The 22,222-nt window shown below is 41.1% G+C and overlaps 1 protein-coding gene across 2 annotated transcripts; it reads right to left on the bottom strand.

Annotated features, from left to right (window-relative positions):
- Window positions 1-648: 648 nt before the first annotated feature.
- On the bottom strand, window positions 649-15,603 carry SLC25A51 (solute carrier family 25 member 51). 2 transcript variants are annotated; one of them, XM_053300009.1, is made up of 2 exons: window positions 15,470-15,603; window positions 649-3,551 (listed from the first exon to the last, which is right to left on the bottom strand). In XM_053300009.1, the coding sequence occupies exons 1-2, from the start codon at window positions 15,523-15,525 to the stop codon at window positions 2,636-2,638; spliced, it is 972 nt and encodes a 323-aa protein (XP_053155984.1). In that variant the 5' UTR covers window positions 15,526-15,603; the 3' UTR covers window positions 649-2,635. The 2 variants fall into 2 exon arrangements, with proteins under 2 accessions (XP_053155984.1, XP_053155985.1); XM_053300010.1 differs by lacking the exon at window positions 15,470-15,603 and adding an exon at window positions 15,267-15,462.
- Between the last annotated feature and the right edge of the window lie 6,619 nt (window positions 15,604-22,222).

Raw genomic sequence — 22,222 nt, 5'->3', positions numbered from 1 at the left:
GTGCTACTTTAACCTCAGAGCTCAGCAGTCTTTTGCTATTGTGCTATGGGATGATTTCCCAGTTGTATGTTCCTTCCCACCCCCACCCCTTTCATGAGGTCACTATTTGTCCATGGAATACAAAACCTGGTTTTCCCAAACCTATTAGGCAGCAAGACAGGACGATCTACAGCCAAGGTAGAAGTATATGCATACTCAGGGATCTCCCCTGGTATTTGAGAGTTTGTAAATTAAAAATCCACCCCTCCTCAAAACCAGCCTGACCCTTGATTTTGTTCCCCCACTATTCTTAATAGGAATATTGCCAACCTAGCAAAAGGTGGGATGCTCCTCTGCTCTGACCTCCCTTCTCAAAGCTTATCAATGTCAACATCTGGACAAGCAGTTATGCAACGAATAACCCACAATTATTTCATACTATAGCTTTTGAAATGTGATTTAAATTGTATAAACAAAGCATCTGTATGCAAGAGTGTTACTTTCTGTCCTCAGTCTCTGGATGAGAAACAAAAATCTGAAAAACAGAAAGAAGTATAGCACCATGTTTCCCTTCTATTTTACCAGGTATTCAGGATTGTTACTATGCTCATGTGGGCTAGACTATAAGATTTGGCTTAGAAAAATACTACAGTAATTAGCTTCTGGAAACAAGATTTACTTTTTTTTTTATTCCATCAAGGGAAAGTTACAAAAAATACACTGGTAAAATTGGATTTTACCAGTAAGAAACATTCAACAGACACTTTATTGAAATGCATATAATCACAACATTCAACATATCAAACACTCTTTCTTTTTGTGCTTGGCAATCTGACTGTGAAGTTAAGTAGCATACACTGGTACAGTTCAAGTGTCAAGAAACTGGATATGTTGGAACAGGATTAATTGCTTCTTGAGAGTAATTTATCAGGCATATAATAGGCAAGGTGTAAAGTAAGGTAAAATAAAAAGCATACCCTCAATTGTGGGGAATTAACTACACTTTAAAAAACTCACACTAACATTAAGATAATCAGTTCAGCCTGGGGATGTGTTCCTGTACACCATAAATAGGAAAATATCAAATCCTGTTTGCACTTTAAAACTATACAAAAAAATCAAGTGTCTGGGCATCATTGTGGTAGTCAGACTTGTTTTCCTCCTTGATGTTCGTCTCAAGACCTCGTGTTGCTTCTGTCCATATTTCATTTTTTACCTGACTTCTAAACACACAAATGTTTGTCAGCATGATTGAATACAGAAAAATTGTTTCATGCAATGCTTGCATGGGCTTCTCTCAATATTACTGCTTACTTCCTTAACAAACATGCATGGTCCTTCACATCACACTAGGGGCCAGTTCATAATCAGAGTATAGATTGTAAATGAGAGAGAACCCCAATCAAACTTCATCTGCTGTGAAAGGGTAGACTGATCTTGTGAGCAAGGTCCTACTTGTATAGACTCCAGTTTACATTAAGGGTTTTGTGGGTGGTGGGGATCCCATTTCATCAATATGAACCACGTGCCTGGACGAAGTTATTAGTTCTAGAAACTCCTTTCCCACCACAGTGAAAATGTCCACAGTTAACACCTAGATGTCATTTCCACTGATGCTCATTAAAAATCCTTAACTAGAGCATTCAAGATTGATGCATCCAAAGCCCACATTTCAGATATGAATACAGATTAGCTGTGCAAGGACTCTAGGAAACTATTAACTTGGGGCACAGTTTTAAATGCCACTGAAACCAATATGAACAAACTGCTTCATCTCAGCTAGACTGCTCTAGTTAAAATTCCTCCACATTTTACAAAGCTGAAGAATGAATGATTAAAAGGACGTCACACTCTGGATAGTATACCCACTTGTGCCAAATTTAGTAGTATAAAAAAGCAAAGTGACAAGTTAGGGGGTACTATAGTATGAAGGTCACTTTAAAGCTTTTCAGATAAAGCTTTTCTCATCCTTCCCTTCCCAGCCACCCCACACATACTGTTTAAGCAGATAATCCCATCACCGGGCTTTACAGTGAATTCTGTTTCTGAAATTAAATATTAAATCTTGACACAAGTGGCCTAGCAAAAGCTATTTGACAGGTTCTGCAGAATCTTATGGTTAGAGATATTTATCTTCCAAATTTGGCAGTCTTTTCAAAGAGTAAAAAATGGAAAACTTGAAGTATTATACTACAGAATGCTGCCATTTGTTACAAATGGACTAAACACGAAAGTATCAATCTTTTGCCTTGTTACATTTCTTCAAAGTGCATTCACCAGGAGTGTTTAAAAAAAAGTTGATGGTGAGCCGGAGCAAGCTGTTTATAGGCCAACAGCCAAAATAAAATTTGGTTTATTAACTACAGCTGAATCCACTTTCTGGCATCTTTATACTTGAGGAAACTTTTCAACTAGCCGTACTTCTGACAGTCCCACTCAGACTGAAAGGCATTAATAAAACAATGCAGTTACATTTTGAGCTAAGTAGGCACTGATTAGAACCACCAACATACTTTAATGAAAAAGCTATCATTTTTGCAATGAAGTTACCCAAAAATTCTGGAGCTCAGTGTTTAGTAGAATTTGCTCCCCGAAAATAGCTCAATGTTGTCCGATGCCCAATGGCGAAAGTGAACTTCACAAATAGTACTACTTTTCACAGTAATTTGAGCAAAAATTCATAGGTGGCATTGATTATGCCCCAGGAAATCAAGGACCGATGATAATTCAGATGGGCTCCTCGAAACAGGTGTGTTAATTTTCTGTCACGCTCCTGCCAAATCTTCATGAAAACCTTTGAGAAGGACTGGAATTCCCCTCCAATTTGTGACTGCATGCGGGCTTTTACAACATTCAGTGGGAAAAAGAGGAATCCCAGCATAGCACCCAGTAGCCCTCCACAGATAAAATCATTGATCAAATGAGTACTGTAAGTTGTTGCTTCAGGCAAACACTGCTTGATTGGTCCTCTCAGACCAAAGAAAAGTGCATTGCTGGGACCATTTCGAAGCAAGATTGGCACCACCCCCCGATAATATTCCCTGGCCCCGTGCTCTCGAAGAACTTTGAACGCTTGGTAGGTGTTTGTAAATTTGTCATGATGCTTGTAGTCCTGAAGAAGTGTCTGGACACGCTCAAAGGGGGTCAGGACAGCTTCTGTGGTCCCAGCAAGCACAGCTGCCAAGCTCCGGGTCAGAATTTCAGGTACACTCATGTGTCTGAGGAGTACAGAGGACAAGTCCTCATACAGACCAAACATCAATGCCAGAGTTGTGCTTTTCTGCATCAGTGGAGGAAGGATACCACGGTATAGATTCCGGATCCCATCTTTCTGCAGCTGATGTATTGCGTCTCTGGTTCGTATGCCATACAGCTGCTGTCGAAAGAGAGCCTTCTGGATAGGAAAAGTGATTGCAACATTTGTAATGGCTGCACAATAGCCACAGAAGTAATGTTTGCCTGAGCTAACATTTACAATGCGGTGACCAACTTGGTCTGTGGATTTTTTAAGGACAAGATCTTCTGAATCCATCATGCTGCTTGTTCTGTCTTCACAGGAGTGTTCTCTTCTCCTATAAAAAGGAGGAGTGAGTGAATAAAACTGCATAGCATAGGCTTTAATTCGGTCTTTGACCGGCATAACAGCAAAATAGACAAAAATGGTTCAAACAATCTACTCCTACAAAATAAAAAAGTCTCTATAAAATTACTTAGTATAATAAGTAGAAGAAGCTAGAAGTTAAAACTATGAACATAACTATATATAAAAGTTAGTCAACACTAACAACAGAATGACACCGTATAAAGGTAACAAGACAGCAAAATCATGTAATTAATACAGAGTGGTGTTAAATCTCATACCATATTGTATTCTATATTATGTATGGCAGCAACATATCCAGCGAGTGGAGGCAACATACATATAGGCATTAGAATATTTAGTTCTTAATGAGTAAATGAATTTTGCTAGTTGTAAGGCAGAACTTAGCCACATTATAGGACCTAGAGTCATTCTGATCTGCCAAGAGGAAATTTAGGTAAAAAGAATCAGTACAGCCGGGATATGAGCTAATATATGAAGAGATGAGCTTATACCGAATATCACGGTAATAGTGACAGTACAAGAGTACATGAGCTGTCGTTTCAATCTCACCAGAGCCAAAGGGGCACTACGCCCTCCATATGAAATTCTTTGATCTCTCCCTTCAATCACAGCTGTGCACAAGGCACAGTGTCAGGCTCTGTGGTACTTTGGGACTGTTAGGTGATTTAAATAGTTGGCAGGGGTAAAGCTCAGAATTTGATTGCCCAAAAAGACACCAACCAGAATGGAGCCCTGATCAATTTGCAGCTCCATATCAAATTTTTTCCCTTATTTTTAGTCTGGCATTTTCATAACCCAGGGTTAGCAGTGTGGTGGAGAAAAACCGTAATAATATAGCCTTTCCTCCACCTCTTTTCCCCACCTTGAGTGATATATGTCCTTTAGCACCATGGAGCTAAAGAATAAAACTGCACATAACTAGTCTTAGAACTAGCTGCAGAAAAAGTCAGGCACATGATGAGACACTCAGTCTTGATAAACATTCATTGTTGGCTGAAAGGCTCTTAGTTACCCCAACACTGACTTAAAGGGAACATCTTTAAAAAGCAAGGAATTTGATCAATTAACCAGTCAAATATTGGCCAAATAGCTTTAAAGCATTTTCATTAGAACTGCCAAATATGTATACACTTTAGTTATCAAATGACTGATAAACTAGAATATCAAACTTAAGCTAAATACAAATACAGATTAATTAAGAGTTAACTGTGAAACAATTACATTAATCTGTTTTTAAAAAACTGCCATGAATTGTTACAAGTTAATCTTAAGTACCGTTCCTATAAATTTGATTAACTCTTTGGCTTTTATCCTGGAACTCCAGGGACAACCAACACACACAGAGAGAGCGCTAATTAACAGGAATGACCAGAGAACAAATCAATTTTTAAAGGCAGTTATGCCAAGGTAATCTGTACAGTGGCATACTTTGCTGCATGGAATATCTGACAATATTTAATCATGGTCAATACACCATAATAGGTGCACAACTGGCACTATTTGTCGGCCAATTGCCTGGCATGCCAAACCTATCTATACAAAATTTTCCTCACAATTGTGTACTACATTCAGCTTGTGTAATCTGTACCTCATCCTGTTCCAACCAAACTCCCACTTCTTACATTTTTAGTATATCTTTAAATAAGGTACTAACTTTTACACAGTAGCCCCTGTGTGTTTATATAGGTTGGTATCTTCTAGTGTTTTTCATTCCAAAAGTTGTTCTGCTCTTCCACTATAGGACTTTTTCCTTATATGCATTTTCGCCGCCTCACCCATATGATCATTTTCACCAACAGCTACTTTTTGTAGGTGTGCATTTTTAGCATACTACACAGCTCCTGCTACTTCCAAATTCCACAACATTCAAGGTTCTCCTCATCCTTCACTCTAGAAAATTACTGCTGGTTGCAAGGATTCATGGGTGTATCTGTGTATATTCAAATTGTTTTAAAATGACTCAATCTGAACAGCAGCCTGCACTCCCGAGAAGAGGAAGCCTACAGCAGGGCTTGAAAAATCCCAGACCCCTAGGATATTCAGAGGCAGGGTTAATTTAACAAAATCTTTATTTGCCCCAGGCAGTCCTGTTTCTGCCCAAAGTATGTTGACTGTAAAAGGGATAAAGAGAAGCTCATTTATCCACCCCAGCCACAATGTCCATCACTAGGTCTGGTAATTTTGTCACGTGTCCATTGTCTGGCTCCAAGATCCAAAGAAAAATGGTCAAAGCCTGGTCTATACAGACAAAAAGTGGCAAGCACACTGTTGGTGTACAACAAGTCAGAGAGCAAGGACTGGTAGTCAGAATCTTGCTCCCTTGAAGGGAGGCCCACCAAGAAGCCATTATAAACATCAAACTGGGAAATAGGCAACCAAGTATTGATATACCAAGCGGATTTCCATTAGTAAAGAGAGTTGCTTAGGCCAGCAGAAGCAGCCATGTTTTGAAGTTACATGGTGTGATGCTATATATATATATATATATATATATATATATATATATATATATGCGCATATTATATACTTAAGTTGTGGCACACTTAGAAGATTACATAAATTGTTTGAACCACATAGAATTATGAGGAGAAAAGAAACCAGAGAGAGAATGCACAGGTCAGATATTAAATAGTCCAGGCTATTTAAAAGAGCGCCTGCTTGGTCATAAACCCTGCCACCTGTTACAATCTTCTGGAGAGGTCCGGTTACGGTTGCCACCAGCTCATTTGGTGGTGACCCAGGACCGGGCTTTCTCTGTGGCTGTCCCAGGGCTTTGGAATATGCTCCCTGCCAAAATAGCATCTCCTTCTCTGTTTGTTTTCAGGAAGAACCTCAAGACTCTGTTTTTGCAAGCTTTTAATTAGAATTTTTATTTTAAAAACTTGTTTTAATAACGAATTTATTCTATTTTTATTGTCATGTATTTTAATCTGACTTTAATATTTTAATTTTGTACACCGCCTAGAGATGTACATATCAGGCAGTATAAATATATGATAAAAAATAAAATATTACTAGAACACACAGCAGACATAAAGACACTTAGACTGCAGGGGAAGCAAAAGAGGGGAAATTATGCAAATTTGGAACAATTAAGAAGATCATCCTCATAACTACACCAGGTCCCTGGCCAGTTTAGACTATAAGAGAGGAACTGTCAGGTGCCCAGAGTAAAATTAGAGCTTTTTCCTCCCATCTGCTAGAGGTGTGTGCTGCATGTATGAAGAACATCTACAACTTTTACACAGTGCATTGTAGTGGTAGGAAGTGAAACATTGTTGGTAAGATTAATCTAACTGTAGAGTTGATTTAATAAATTAGTAAGCTCAGGCATTATTTAGCGTGCATATGTATGCTTGAAAAGGAAACAGGAATTATAATAAGGACCTGAACTGTGAGATGGAATTGGTGTACTGAATTTAAGCATATTTGCTTTATTTTGGGACGCAAATCCCCTGATCATGTTTTGTGTACTTTATTTTCGGTGGAAACCCAGATTCTGTCAAGCAACAGAACGGTGTCTTGTGTTCAACACCCCATTTGTTAATTGCTTCTCCAAATGAAAGACCCCCGGTAGCAGTCAAAGATCCTTGTACTGCTCACAGATCCTAGTGGTGCCACCACAGGAGGTCTGTTTTCCCCTTTATCCACTGTAGAAGAAAGCCAAAAGCAGCAGCACAACCCACCAAAGGCAATCCACAACAAATGAAAGCATTCACAAGAGAAGTGTGCTAGTGCAGAGCTCTTTTTCTTTTCCCAGTTCAGGGCCAAAAATTTGAATCTGTCAAGAGCACATTTTCCATCGAATAAAGATCATCATTTAGAACAGGAGTTCTCAAACTTGTGTCCCCAGATGTTGGAGTACAATAGCTCTGGTCATCGTGGCTGGGGATGATAGGAGTTGTAGTCCAACAGCAGGGACCCACATTTGAGAACCCCTGATAGAGAAGCTGCAAAGGTTAGCAAGGCCTGTATTTATTTAAAGCTTGTCCCCTTTTTAACCCAGCAGAAGTTTGTTTGTTTTTTAATTGCAATCTGCTATTAGGTTCCCATATGGATTTTTCCATCCCCAGTGGCTTTTGCCACCTGTCTAGAACTATATTGTTCATCAAACACTGACCGACATCCTGTCTAGTGCAGCACTGGTACAACAGAAGAAGCACCAGCACATCTGACAAGTTCAACTGACCAAGTTCCAGTGCTGTGGGGCGAAATTTTGATGACTTCCCCCAGAAAGACTTAGTGCCATTTGAAAATATGTCCCAGCAGACCACAGGGACATATTTTTGGGTGACACAGAAGGCTCTAGGGGGAAGGAAAGGTTGTTGAAATGCACACACACACACACACACTAGCACCAATGCAGTAGAGTCTGGAACTCTTCAGAAGCACTGGTGCTACATGGATTCTTCTCCCAGTGCACTGGTGCTTTGCAGAGATGTGGGTTTTCTGGGAAATTTCCTGGAAAACCTTCCCATGAAGACTTTCCCCTTATCTGTATAACATTTGCATTGAATCACTATACAAAGTTTCCTGAAGCTCTAAATAGATTGTGATCTGATTTGGCATGTTATTTGATCTATTTGCATAGTAAAAAACATTTTCACCATATTAATTTTCCATCACTGTATCTAACATTTTTCAAGTAGAGAGTTTGGAAATGGAACATTTTCCATGGAAAAAGAAAGTATGGGGGAAATTTCTGTGGAAAATTTTCTATTCCACATCCCTGGTGTTTAGTCAGCCAGGATGCCAGCCACCAATTACAGGTTCCAGGGGCAGGGACTACATAATGCCATGGGAAGAAAGGTTAAGTGTTTCCCAGGGAAGAATAGATAAGATTCAGACAATCTATCTATCTATCTATCTATCTATTACATTTATATCCCGCTCTTCCTCCAAGGAGCCCAGAGCAGTGTGCTACATACTTGAGTTTCTCCTCACAACAACCCTGTGAAGTAGGTTAGGCTGAGAGAGAAGTGACTGGCCCAGTCACCCAGCTAGTATTATGGCTGAATGGGAATTTGAACTTGGGTCTCCTCAGTCCTAGTCCAGCACTCTAACCACTACACCAAGCTGGCCCTTTAAAAGAAGAAAAGACACTCTGCAAGCCTAGTTCCCCTTTGTTATTAGTTGCTATCTTATTGCACTTCGCTCTGCAAAGCAAATAGATAAATTGCTTCAAGCTTCACCCTTGTTCCCAAGCAGTTTCATTTTCTTGCTTGCTTCTTCCAAACCCCTGGATAAACAACTCCTCCAAAGAATCACTTTCAAAAAGGAAAGGAAAGGACATTGGATCATTGCTTTAACTTTCAAGTTGAAAGGAAGACTATCAGAAAGTCCTTCTGCCATAGGCTATCACTCCCTTGACGGTCCATGCACCCCACCCTTCAATATCTAGACTGGCAGTGGTGGTGGGAGAAAAGGTCACTGGTCCAATATTCTAGAATCCCCAATAGCAACTAGGCTTAGCCAAATTCAAACTTGTGTTGTGGCAATGGGCCATCGCTCCTATGGCAGTTGACTAGCACTCTGGGTATAGGGGCTCATACTGCCACAGTGACTTTTTAGTCAGGTTCACAATGGCAAAACCATGCAGAACTATCTAAGCGATTGCATAGCAGACACAAGAACTTGGTTGATTCCAGGCTGATTGCCTGGCTACTATGCATTTGAGATGTATCCTTATTCCTCCACCACTCTCACTATTAAACTTTCAGGAAGTTACCACACAAGATGAAAAAGGATGGGAAGAATGCTACTTAAGTTAGCCAGCCATATGGTGGCCACTCTCAGACTTGTTTCCCTATAGGGGCCAAACTGTTCTAAGGTTTATGTCGTGAAGAGTCAGTTCTGATTTTTTGTTATTTCCCAAGGAATCAATGCATCGTCACTCCCCATAATAGTAGCTTTAATTCTTTCTTTGCTACATTTATAAATCAAAACCTGAACCTAAAGCCAGACCATGGGGTAGCCTGTTCAGCAGAAATTGCTATATTAAACCCATCATAGGCCACAAGACAATATTGGGACATTGGGTTAGGGCGGTATAAAAATGTGCTAAATGAATAAATAAATAAATATTTACCTAAACAGCACAAGATTTCTGTTAAGTGTGTTACAAACTTGGATGCATGACACAAGTCCTTTCATTCATTATAAAGGTCTTCCAAAGAAGAGCACAAGTCCACTCCTAAGCCTGAAGACTACCAGTTTACAAGTTGGTCCACTGTCTCCACCCAATTTGACACTGTGCTTTGTGGGGCATATTGAAAACAAGGTAACCAGTCCCCACCCTATAACTAGCATAACCTTTTAGCCTACTGAACTGACCAAGAATCATCTTAGGGGTTACTAATGAGATGGCCTTCACAATCATGATACGTAAAACTGTGTAAAGTGATTTCCAACGCCCTCTTGAATTTTTATTTTGAACCTTACTCTAAAATCATAGGTCTATAAGTTTCAAAAGGCTTTAACTAACTTCCACTCACACACACACCACTTTCTGATAAGACCCAAGTATGTAGATTTGAACATTTTACTTTCTGCTGTGCACAGATTCAAATTTAAGAGGTCTTTCTACTTAGATTAGTAACCCACACAGCAATCACAACCGTTATAAAGTATACAGTCTTTGAAAATCAACAGACTTGCTGGGCACTGATCTCCAGATCTTAATAAATATAAGTATTTTTTTAGATACTGTTTTCAGAATTAAGAGTCCACTAACTACACAGAGGAAAGAACAACTGTAAAAAAGACAGTTATTGCACTGAGGTAGAACATTTTGCCCCAGCTCCACTGGCAAAGTACCACAAGGTTCTTGTTAAGAGAAGGGGTGAGAAGGAAGGCTCCAGCAAATCACAGTCAAAGTGACCTTGTATCAAGCCTAGCTGTAGTTCCAAGTAAAATTGGTGCTGCATTCACATGTATGCACATGAACAGCACTGAGTGCTTATTCTGAAAGGAGCAAGTTTTCTTTCTGTACAATTCTCACATTTTACTAAGTGAGGAATTCATGAACATATTTTTCCTCTCAGGGGAAACATTCATTTAAGGAAAGCCTACAGATAATTTTTTCCATGTCAGTAGTTGATTCTTCATATTAAGTTTCTACTCCCTCACTGAAGCTGCAAATTGCAAATATATGCAATTTCTCCTTCTGGGGTGGAGAATTTCCTTGTCAACAATGTATGGCCTTTTGTGAAACCACAATATGACATTACAGTATGGAGACAGATGCCTACTGCAAGGAAGCAACTGGGGTGCAGATGAGGTAATGTTTAGACCAGGTCTGTGTAATGGGTGGGATGGGGAAGAACGTACCAGAATTCTTTTTTACTCTACTTCCTATAGCCTACAAAGCAATACTCTCCCTGCCAGATAGATAGGCCCCAGTCCAGTGACACTTTACATGAGCAGAAAATACAGGGATTCGATTACTACTACTTCTAAAGAGAACTCAGTACTCATGTTTCTACTTCACTTTAATGTCTCTTAGTAAAAGTATTTATGTGAGCATGGCCACAAATGCATCACACACAAGCAAGAATTCACATGTTTAACTTACAATATTTACAGTCTAACTGCAGCGGCTAACTGCAGTGGTTTCATGAAGTGCAGACATGAATGTCAAGCTCCTTGCTGGGCACAGCTAGAGCTGAGGTTTTGGTGTAGGTTTATCAGACACCACAATATACTCCACACAAGCTCCTTGGCCCCCAATCATTTTCCAACTCTGGTATTACAGTACAGTATTTTGAACAAACATTGTGCTTCTAATTTCAGAATCAATTCCCCACTGCTCCATCCAGAGAGAAGAGCACAGGTAAAAGGAAAGCCCAACCCCCACTACAGATTTTGTATGAGTTGCCCATTATGATTCATTCACTGAAAAAAGAATGTGGACATTAGTTTAGTCACGATATGTAAACATTTCAGCTCATAATCCACATTCAACAGTTGTGTTTTTCTTTTCTCCTGGTCCTGCTCACAAGCAAACATTCCTTGGCAGCTTTTCTAAAATTACTAAGGCAGCCCTGCCCTGCCATGCAGCAGGACAGAAACAGAGACTTGTGGTTGAGATTTTCCTTAATTATTCCACAGAAGAAAAATCCATTTCTAAAAATGCATTATTTCATAAGTCCATTAATAATAATGGATGCCAATGCAATATTAGGCAAACTTGGCAATTCCAATAAAAATACTTTCTTTCCACATAAAAGTTCTGAATGTGTTTCACTATAACATTTAAACTGACATTAAGTATCTTTATTGATCCCGCCCCCCGCCCCAGCAGTTATTTCAGCTCAGGACTACCTGAAAAACATTAACACAGCATGGGAAATTAATATGGTAGACTTTTGAAAACAATAAATATATATAGGTGAAAGATGCCAAATCCAATCAAAATCTATTTATTGCATCAGGAAAATTTGTACAGTAAAAATTTCTGAGAAAAAAATTATGCAAATGAGAAAAATTTCTAATTTTCTAATTCAATCAGAAAGCTCACATCTCTGGACAGATGTTATCTGTAACTGGTGTGAGAATGAAGAGATTTATCTTTCAAGGTAGGCAACTGTATGCTTTGAGAATGTATGCCCAACACAAGGAGTGTTGATACTGGCTTGCTATAAGCCCTTGTGATGGTTGTTCTGGGGGTAAACAAATAAGAAAAAGGCAATTAGTGAAGAATACTTAAGGTTTTCTGTTATAATCCCTCTATGTTCTACAGCATGTCTTTGGAACTTGACTTTCATTTTCCTGATAAAATCTCCATATTTTACTAAAGCAGAGTAAATTGCTAAACATGCTGACTTTTCCAGGCTCTCCCTCTCTTAACGCAGGTCACTAAAGCTACATTAGGCATATACCAAACAGTGGACAGGTTTAGTATCTATACTGCAAATATGCAAAGAACTTCTCAATGATTTCTCAGAAGATAATACTATGTATTAGCCTAAATGATATACTTGACTGAATACTGTTTCTCCACACAGTATTGTAAGTAATATCACATTTATGTTCATGAGGCAGTTCCTAACTTGCATGAAATTAGGTGACCAATGTTTCCTTATTACATGTCTGCATTCCACTCATGCTCATGGATCTGTCCATCTGTTATTTATTGTGAACTCTTCAGGATAGACTCTCCATTTAGTATTTTCAGAGCAAAAAGCAGTGAAATGTGGTCTACAATGGTGGTTTTTAGGCCTTCTCACTAACAAGTCATATCAAAGAGTACTGATGAACCTGAACAGGAACAAAATACAATTTTTTGAGGGGTTGGTAACCTGATTATTGAAACAGTTTTCAGCTGTTTAGAGGTTCTGTAACAGTTCCGGTTGAAGGGAACCAAGGTATTTTAGATTTGCATTTAATTCTGGTTCACTGAAAAAGCCTCTCTGACTTGGATTTTGGGTTTGATTAGACTCCCTACTTCTTAAAGTTATCAGTGTCAATTTTTCCTAAAAAGGGGGACACTCACACATAAAGTTTTAGGATTATTAGATTCAGTGTGTGCCATGGGGAAGGAAAGAGGAAAGCATTCACCTCTAAAATGGAGCTCAGCTCTGTATTTATTAAATATTTCCTCAACCAAAAACCATTTTTGAGATTACTTACAAGTAACAAATATTAAAATATCAAATGACAATTAGCTTTAAGGTGAAACAACATGGCATTAAAACTGAAAGCACAGATAGCAAGAGATAAAATCAAGGCTCTAAAATACTGCCCTGATTCTAAAGCAGCAACACACACCCCAACAGAAGACTGAGAATTAAAGGACCTGGGCAAATAAATCTGCTTATCTAGCACATACAAGTCATAACAGTAGGTGCCAGTGTTCCCTCTAAAGTGTGCAGACATGCCTGCGCTCACAAGTTTTTGGATGTCCACTCAGTTAATTTTAGATCCCGCTCAGGTTGAATCAGGAAGGCCCCATTCTGAATGCAGGTGTGTACACACTGCCTTGATACTCCCACCCAGAACAAAACTGATTCCACACACAGATGAAAAAAAATAGAGAGAATACTAGTAGGTGCCAAATGTAGAATCCAAACAGCAAAGAGGCCAAAGACAGGATGTAACTACTGAAAGTTCCAATCTCCAGTTACAACTTGCCTAACCTTTGCAGGCAGGGGCACCCAGAAAGCAGGCAGCCTTGAGAAAACATCTACAAAACAGCATTCTTCCCCATAAGTCCTAGGGATGTCCTCCATCAACCCTAAGTGCATTTCCCCAACTAATTGTTTATTGGCCCTGTGTGACGTTTTGGCCAAAGCTGAATACTCTGCAGAGTCCCCCAAGCACCATGAAGAGATTATTATGGCCACTACGCAGTGCTGCACTTTTACCAGCACCAGGCGGTTCCTTAAAGGAAACAGAAACAGAGCCTTCTTGAGCCCTTGTGCCATCTCGGAAGGCATGTACAGCATGCTGTGGAGTGTAGTCCTTCCCAGTGCTTTTCTCCTAGTGCTCTTAAAGTGGAGACTGTGTTTTTCTCACAGCACTGAGAAAAGGTTAGCACAGTGGGGGAAATGGCTCTCACATTGAAGGGTGTTTGGGGGGGGGCGGGTTTGCCAAAGTAGTCCCTGCTTGAAAGATATTGAAGATCACTGCTATAAAGCTTGGAACCAGGGTAACATCAGCACCTTTAATTGCACCTGAAAAGCTAGTATGGCATAATACATTTCATACAACCCATGCCGGTTAGTAACCTAACTGCTGCATTTTGAACCAGCTGGTGTTTCTGAGAGGTCTTCAAAGGCAGCCCCACATGTAACAGTGGTGACGCCTGTATGTTACTAGACCATGTCCATCCTGCAGGCCTATACAAACTATCCAAAGGGATATGCAATTATGACTTTGGGTGCCCAGTGAAATATGTACAATGTATTCCACTGTACATAGGAATCTGTACAAACTGAAATAGGTGTGGTCTTAATTAAATTAACTGTGTTACTGTGTGTGTGTGTGGAGGGACATCTCTGCAATGCATTCTGTACAAGCTGTGTATGCATGCAAACTGAATTTTGGCTATTTAGACTTAATGCCATTCGTTTTACCAGAAAATTTTTTCCATTTGGTTTTGTGCAGCCTTTGGAGATGCCGAGGCATTTTATTTCAAGGAGCTCTGTGCAGCTGGGGCAAGGATGACAGATACTGCTGCTCCAGAGCTCCCTGGTACTAGGCTACCATGTGGCAAAGTATGTGCTTTGCTCTCACACCCATGGGCACCATTAACGCCTTTTTAAAACTAATTTTGCTCCCGTGCCTTTCAAAGCTGCCTGCACACACCAAATCCAACTTCCATCCACCACTTTTCCTCCAAGCCAGGAAAAGCATCTCGCCTTTGTACGCCAGGCTGTTAACAAGGCACAGGAGGCAAAACCAGGCAAACAACATGCTTGAAAGAAGAGGCAGCCATCCAGGCGGTGTGTGTGTTTGTGGAGACATAGCAGGAGTCCCGCCATCCCGCTGGCTTGGAAGGCCCTTCTCCAGACCCTGTCCTTGCCCGAGGTCAGCTGGTGGCCACCTGCAGGGAGGCCCGGCCCTTTTCTTTTCCTTCGGGTCCTCCTCCCCCATCTCCATTTTGCCTGTTTGCTGGTCTGCCTGCCCGCCTCCCGCCGCGGCCGCCCCTCCCTTCCTGGCCAATCCCAGCTGACTCACTCACCCGCCTGGGCTTCATGGCGGCGGAATGCCTAGGGCTCGCACGCGCCCGCTCTGCCACCTGACAAACCCGCGTGCAAGCGCGCCAAGCGAAGCGAGGTAGTGTGGTCTGACAGAAGCCCCCGGCCCCGAACCGGCCGGGTCCTAGCCCTTCGCCACGCCTCCACCCCGCCGCAAAAGACGCGTGACGTCGGCGGGAAAACTCACGTGATCACCTGACTGACTCCCATTCCCCTGAAGCGCGAGAAGGCGCGCATGCGCATTCATCCAAGCGGCAGAAATTGACTCAAGGAACCCGGCAGAGCCTACAGGGCCGACGCCGAGTATATATTGCACAAAAAGGGAGGGGCGGAAGAGGTGCCTTCGTGGCTCGAGCTTGGAAGAATGGCTGCTGTGTAGGATGACACCGAGGTTGCCAACCTAAGGCTCTCCAGCTGTCATTGGACTGAAACTCCATTGTCGGGAATGATGGGAACTGTGGTCCAACGACCCCGGGAGAACCTCGCCTCCGAATTAGATCATAATTGAGGATCGAACTACTAAAGCTTGAATAATAATATTTGATTATTTAAAAATGTCAGTCCTGCCCCTGCAGCGCACTGCTGTGCATGGCAGCTTACAGTAAAACAATAAATAATAAAACAAACATAAAAACAAAGCAGCAAGATACATTAGTAGCAGTCAGAAACGGACATGTCCAGAAACGGACATAAAAGCAGTATATTCCCTGTGACATGAGTTCCCAGATGTTGTTGACTACAACTCCCAGCATCCCCAGCTGCAGTGGCCTTTGGCTAGGGATTATTATTATTTATTATCATTATTATTATTAATTCGATTTCTACACCGCCTTTCCAAAAATGGCTCAGGGAAGTTGTGTCAACAACATCTGGAAATCTCTGTTACAGGGAACACAGCATAAAACCATTTTTTAAAAGTTTCTTTAATAAAGAGAAGTTCAGAAGTATTTTTAAAATTAAAGGGGAAAGCCAACAAAGTACCTCTGGGAGGGCAACCCACAGATGGCAAGTCACTATTGAGAAGGTAGCCCCTCCCGGTAGCCAACGGCTGGAACTGCCAACAGTATCTGTGACATGGTGGGGTTGAGAGCACGGTCCGAAATTAGGATCTGAGGACCTGGCAGATTCAAATGGGCAAATATGGCCCGACAGGTATCCTGGTCCCAAGCCTTGTAGGCTGCACGGCTTAGGACCAGGGTACCCATCAAGACCACATTTTCCCATTTGGGCTTTAAAGGCAGCACTTTGGGCAGCACTTTGAATCTGGCCTGGAAGGATGCATACTGGCAGCCAGTGAAGCTGCAGTAGGATATGTGTAATAATGCTTGTGTAGAGATCAGTGCCAATGAGCATCCTTTCATTTCACATTATTCACATCCCTATTTTCCTTTCTAAGAGAAGCCCAAAGCAGCTGAATAATACAAGTTTTAAAACAAGCAGTTAATGCAGAATTTGTTCCATTAGCTGCCTTGTGCCTGCCATTGGCTGAGGAAGGCAGGATATAAATTATAAATGTTACAAAAATATTATTAAAAAGCACAATGATATATCAAAACAACACAAGAAGTTCTCTGCTAGAACAGATGAAAGGCCCATCTAGACCAGCACAGCCTGTGACATTCAGTGGTATACTGCCTCTGAACATGTGGGTTCCATCCAGTTTTCAGGGCCAATAGCTATTGATATACCTGTTCTCAGTGAATTTGTCTAATCCACTTTTAAAACCATCTAAGGAAGGTTGCCGGTTTGAATCCCGGCCGCTGGTACTATATCGGGCAGCAGAGATATAGGAAGATGCTGAAAGGCATCATTTCATACTGCGCGAGAGATGGCAATGGTAACCCCCCCCCCCCGTATTCTACCAAAGAAAACCACAGAGCTCTGTGGGCGCCAGGAGTCGACATTGACTTGACGGCACACTTTACCTTTAAGGTAGGGAATTAAGGCATCCTTGCCTGTCCAGCATCTTCCACAGTGAAGACTGCCCCATATAATTTATCTTTAAAATCCTCCTGCCATTCATAAATGAGGGAGCACTGTTTGTGAATTTTGTAGGAAGGGATATTTTAATTTGTAATAATAATTATTTTTTCCTGCCAGAAAGATCACTCAAAGTGTTGTATAAGTTAGATAAGAAACAATGACTTTTTCTTTATTTATTTTTTAAAGGCATCAACCAAACATCAGAAAATGAGACCATATTTTATCACTCTATGCCAGACCTAATGGCAAGGCAAGATAGCCTAACATATGCAAAAGCATACTGAAGTTCTGCCAGAATGGGGGTGGGTGGGGAGTAAAACAAACAAACTCCTTCCTTTTAGAACTGCTGCTAGGACTGCCACTACTTGCAGGCAAAGGTGGGGCAGTGGGGGATATCTGGCACTCCAACCACTAGGTAACACTACCCAGTTAGAAACATAGAAAGCTGCCATATACTGAGTCAGACCTTTGGTCCATCTAGCTCAGTATTCTCTACCCAGACTGGCAGTGGCTTCTCCAAGCTTGCAAGCAGGAATCTCTCTCAGCCCTATCTTGGAGATGCCAGGGAGGGAACTTGGAACCTAGATGCTCTTCCCAGAGCGGCCCCATCCCCTAAGCGGAATATTTTACAGTGTTCACACTTCTAGTCTCCCATTCATATGCAACCATGACAGACCCTGCTTAGCTAAGGGGACAAATCATGCTTGCTACTACAAGACCAGCTGTCCTCCCTATTTCAGTTCAGGATGTCTTTATGTACTCCAGCTGCAGCAGAAGTGCATAGGTCAGGAGAGCACTGCTAATTAGTATTGCCTGGAGACACAGAGTTAAAGTTCTAAATGAAGTAGTTTATTTAGGAAATCCATCTGGGAGATAGATAAAGCCTACATGCCTAGTTACTTGATTCATACAGGAGAAGGGGGAAGGGAAGTCTTTCTCCAGATGAGAAAATGAAACCTGAGAATATCAGTCTAACAAAGGGGAAATAGAGTAGAGAAAGCACAGTCAGAGAGGGGATTCTCAGGCTCACTATCTCTACCCCTAGTGCCCCTAGTAGGGTTGCCATATTCTGGCTTTCAAAATCCGGGTCCCTAATTTGCATATTATGTAAATTGGCTTGAAAATAATTTCTGCACATTTTGCTCCATAACTCTGCTTCTACAAGGTTAAAGCTTAGCTTTTTTAAAAAAAATGAAATCTGAAATCTGGGAGATGCTTAAAATCCAGGTGAAACCTGGAATTCCAGGGGACATGACAACTCTACGGGCCTAGTGGTCAATAGGGTTGCTGGTGCTAAGAGTCAATGCCATCAGGAGCTGCATCTCCAACAAGAAAGGGGAAGAGAAGCGGGAGCTTCCTGTCTCTAAGCATATTTATTTATTTATTTATTTATTTATTTATTTATTTAAACATTTCTATACCACCCAAAACTTACGTCTCTGGGCAGTTTACAACGTAATAAAAACAAAGTAAAACATCCGTTAAGCCAAAAATGGGGGGGGGGGACACACACATTACAACAATTTTAAAATTTTAAAATAATATTTTAAAACAGCATTAAAACCATTAAAACAACATTAATTAAAAGCCTGGGTGAAGAAATGTGTTTTTAAAGACTTTTTTAAAGCGGTCAGAGATGGGGAGGCTCTTATTTCACTAGGGAGCGCATTCCAAAGCCTCGGGGCAGCAGCAGAGAAGTCCCGTCCCTGAGTGGCCACCAGACGAGCCGGTGGCAGCTGCAGACGGACCTCTCCAGCAGATCTCAGTGGGTGGTGGGGTTCATGCCAAAGAAGGCGTTCCCTTAAATACCAAACAGAGAGCCTGGCTACTTAAAATAAACAGCCCCGCTCTGGGGCGGCGGGGCGGGGGGCAGCAAAGGTGTAATGGAGGAGTAGGTAAGACCTGCCTTCCTCCCTTTAAAGTGCCTGCTTGTCCCCAGCTGGGGCAACTTGAAGCGTTTCAGCACCTGGAAATAGAGGTACCAAAACACTTTGAGCACATCTCTAGTATTGTCTGTACTCACTGGCAGCAGCTCTTTTTGGTTTCAGACAGGGGCCTTCCCCAGCCCTACCTAGAGATGCCAGGGATTGAACCTTGGACCTTCTGTCTGCAAGGTTTACACAAAATCTAACTACCACCCAAGGTGTCTATTGGTTCCTGTATTTCCATCTGCTTCTCTCTCCCATCACACTTCTTTACAACCAGAGTTTTAAACTACAGTACTATCAGCCACCTAATGGCACAGCGGGGAAATGCTTGGCAGAAGGTTGCTGGTTCGAATCCCCACTGGTACTATATCAGGCAGCAGCGATATAGGAAGATACTGAAAAGCATCATCTTATACTGCGTGGGAAGAGGTAATGGTAAACCCCTCCTGTATTCTACCAAAAGAAAACCACAGGGCTCTGTGGGCGCCAGGAGTCAAAATCAACTTGATGGAACACTTTACCTTTACAGTACTAATCTACTTCGTCTGCATCTTCATCTACCAGAAAGCCACATTCCTGTTACCACATTAAGACTGCAACAACAACCCACAGACATGGTGGTCTAACATGTCCCCTAAACAGCCCTTCCTCCTTTAAACTATTTTTGGAGCATCCAGTCAAATGAAGAAGTTTTTGTAACTCAAAAAAGCTTGCATAGCTCATTGTCAGTATTGGTTGGTCCTCATTCAGGCACATTGCTGTGCCAATGAACTTGTTCTGATGGAATAACCTGGCTGCCTGGTGATGATGATGATGATGATGATTTTCAACTGTATCAGTTATTAGGCATGACTACTTGTGTAACTCCTCCACCTCACCCCATTCTGGCTACTTCCTAAAACATATAAATTTATTATATTTGTATCCCTGGTATCTGCAGACCAGCTGGCAAAATAAAAATTGCACAAGCAGTTACAATAAACACATTCAAAATAACTGTCGCAAACATAAGAATCAGAATAATTGATAGCTAGTTTGAGACTTTCCCTTTGCCGCTGCCTCTTGATGGCATTCCAGCAGTAAAGTGGTTGGTTCCCCCCCCTGCAAACTTGTCAAACAGGTAGAACTAGGCAATTACACTCACAAAAGTCAACTCTATAATGAAATGTAAATGCCAAGTCTTATCCACAAGATATTAATTTCACTTAATCAAGCATAGTCAAGGCATGTCAGTTATTACTTGTGCTATAAAACTTGTGCATGCTAGTTACCCGCTACAGATATTTGGATACATTTTAGCACAAAACTTGTAGAAGTCCTGTCACTGCAGCTTGTAGTCAACCTAACATAACAGAGCAAAGAGGCCTTTTTAAAAATGGCCCCCTTATATTCAACTGGAGAACCACAATCCCTGCAGAATCCAGCATCCAACCCTTTCAATCTGGAATGTTGCTGTCTCCCTTATATTTATTTTTAGATTGTGAGCCCCTTTGGAACAGGGAACCATCTTCTCATTCATTTTGCTATGTAAACCACCTTGAAAATGTTTTTGTTGAAAAGTGGTATATATATATATATATATATTTAAAAAAACATATAAAATAAAATCTCATTTTATAGCTGCTTCCCTTGTAAAAACAAAACAATCTGATGTTTGTTTATCTAAACTTTATTCAGAAACAACTCCATTTTTCTCCTTCTGCTTTTCCTCCCTTTTCCTTTCTGACTCCACCTGCTACAATCTCTACAGGATCCCCACAGGGACAAATTTCTAATCAACAAACATAAAAGATTGCTAGATAGAATACAACACATCCCTCTGCATTATAACAGCCAGAACTGAATTCATTTAAAATTTTGTGGCAAACTCTTGAAGTTTTTTAGGTGGCCTCCTGTCACACACACATTTCTCCTGATTCTTAAAGTCTCTGGTACAGGAGCTGTTAGTGATTTGTTTTCTGATACAGATAGGGTTACCATATTCAAGCTCTAAATCGGGGCACCCTAATTTGCATGTTATGCAAATTAACTAACAATAATTTACAGGTCATGTGAATTATGCAAATTAACAGATGCACTGTCCAGTTGACTTGTATTTGCTCTGGATATCTACCTGAGCAAAATAATTTTCTACCAGAAAATGTCATAAAAACAAAAGGAGGCTGAGCCGGCTATGCAGTTGGGTGACATTGCTTCAAAAGGTTCATGAGGCAAGATCTGCCGTTGCAGAAGCCATGCTGGTTCTCCCCCAGCAGGGCCTGTTGTCTATGTGCTTTATAATTTTATCCTTGAGGATGCTTTCCATCAATTTGACAAGGAACAAACGTTAAGCTAACCAGCCTGTATTTCCAGATCGCCCCTGGATCCCTTTTTGAAAATTGGTGTTACATTTGCTACTTAGGGATAAGTTATATATCTTAGCAAGGAAGTTGGCAATTTCACATTTGAGTTCTTTAAAGACTTCTATATGGATGCCGTCTCGCCCTGGTGATTTGCTAGTTTTCAATTTTTCCAGACAGTTTATAACATCATCTCTTGTCACTTCTATCTGACTCAGTTCTTTAGCCTCCATCCCCAGAAAGCCTAGTTCAGGAACAAGTATATGCTCAGTATCCTCTGCCGTGAAGACAGAGTCAAAGAACTCATTTAGCTTCTGTACAACCTCCATATCCTCCTTTACAGTCCCTTTCACACCCTCATTGTCTAATGCTCCAACTGCCTCTCTGGCAGGTTTCCTTCATCTGATGAATTTAAAGAAGTTTTTGTTATTCCCCTTGATGCTTTTAGCTAAATGTTCCTCAAACTTTCTTTTTGCCTTCCTTATTGTCACCTTGCATTTCTTTTGCCAGAGTTTGTGTTCCTTTCTGTTCTCTTCATTTGGGCAGGCCTTCCAATTTCAGAAGGAAGTCTTCTTCTCCTTTATGGCTTCCTTGACTTTACCTGTTATCCATTTTCAGCCTTACATGTACGTAACGAGTGAGTTGTCCCTTCTCAACAAGGTAGTGCTGAGGACTGATCGTTTGGTGGTT

Source organism: Hemicordylus capensis, chromosome 2 (genome assembly GCF_027244095.1).
Source record: "Hemicordylus capensis ecotype Gifberg chromosome 2, rHemCap1.1.pri, whole genome shotgun sequence".
Classification (NCBI taxonomy): Eukaryota; Metazoa; Chordata; class Lepidosauria; order Squamata; family Cordylidae; genus Hemicordylus; species Hemicordylus capensis.
The sequence above is the reverse complement of the archived record's forward strand: the minus strand, read 5'-3'. Positions and strand labels throughout refer to the sequence as shown.

Coding starts and splice junctions, on each gene's coding strand:
- SLC25A51 (XM_053300009.1), bottom strand. CDS start 15,525: ATGCGCATGCGCGCCTTCTCGCGCTTCAGGGGAATGGGAGTCAGTCAG. Junction 3,552..15,469: donor GGAGTCAGTCAGGTGATCAC/GTGAGTTTTCCC, acceptor TCCTTTTTATAG/GAGAAGAGAACACTCCTGTG.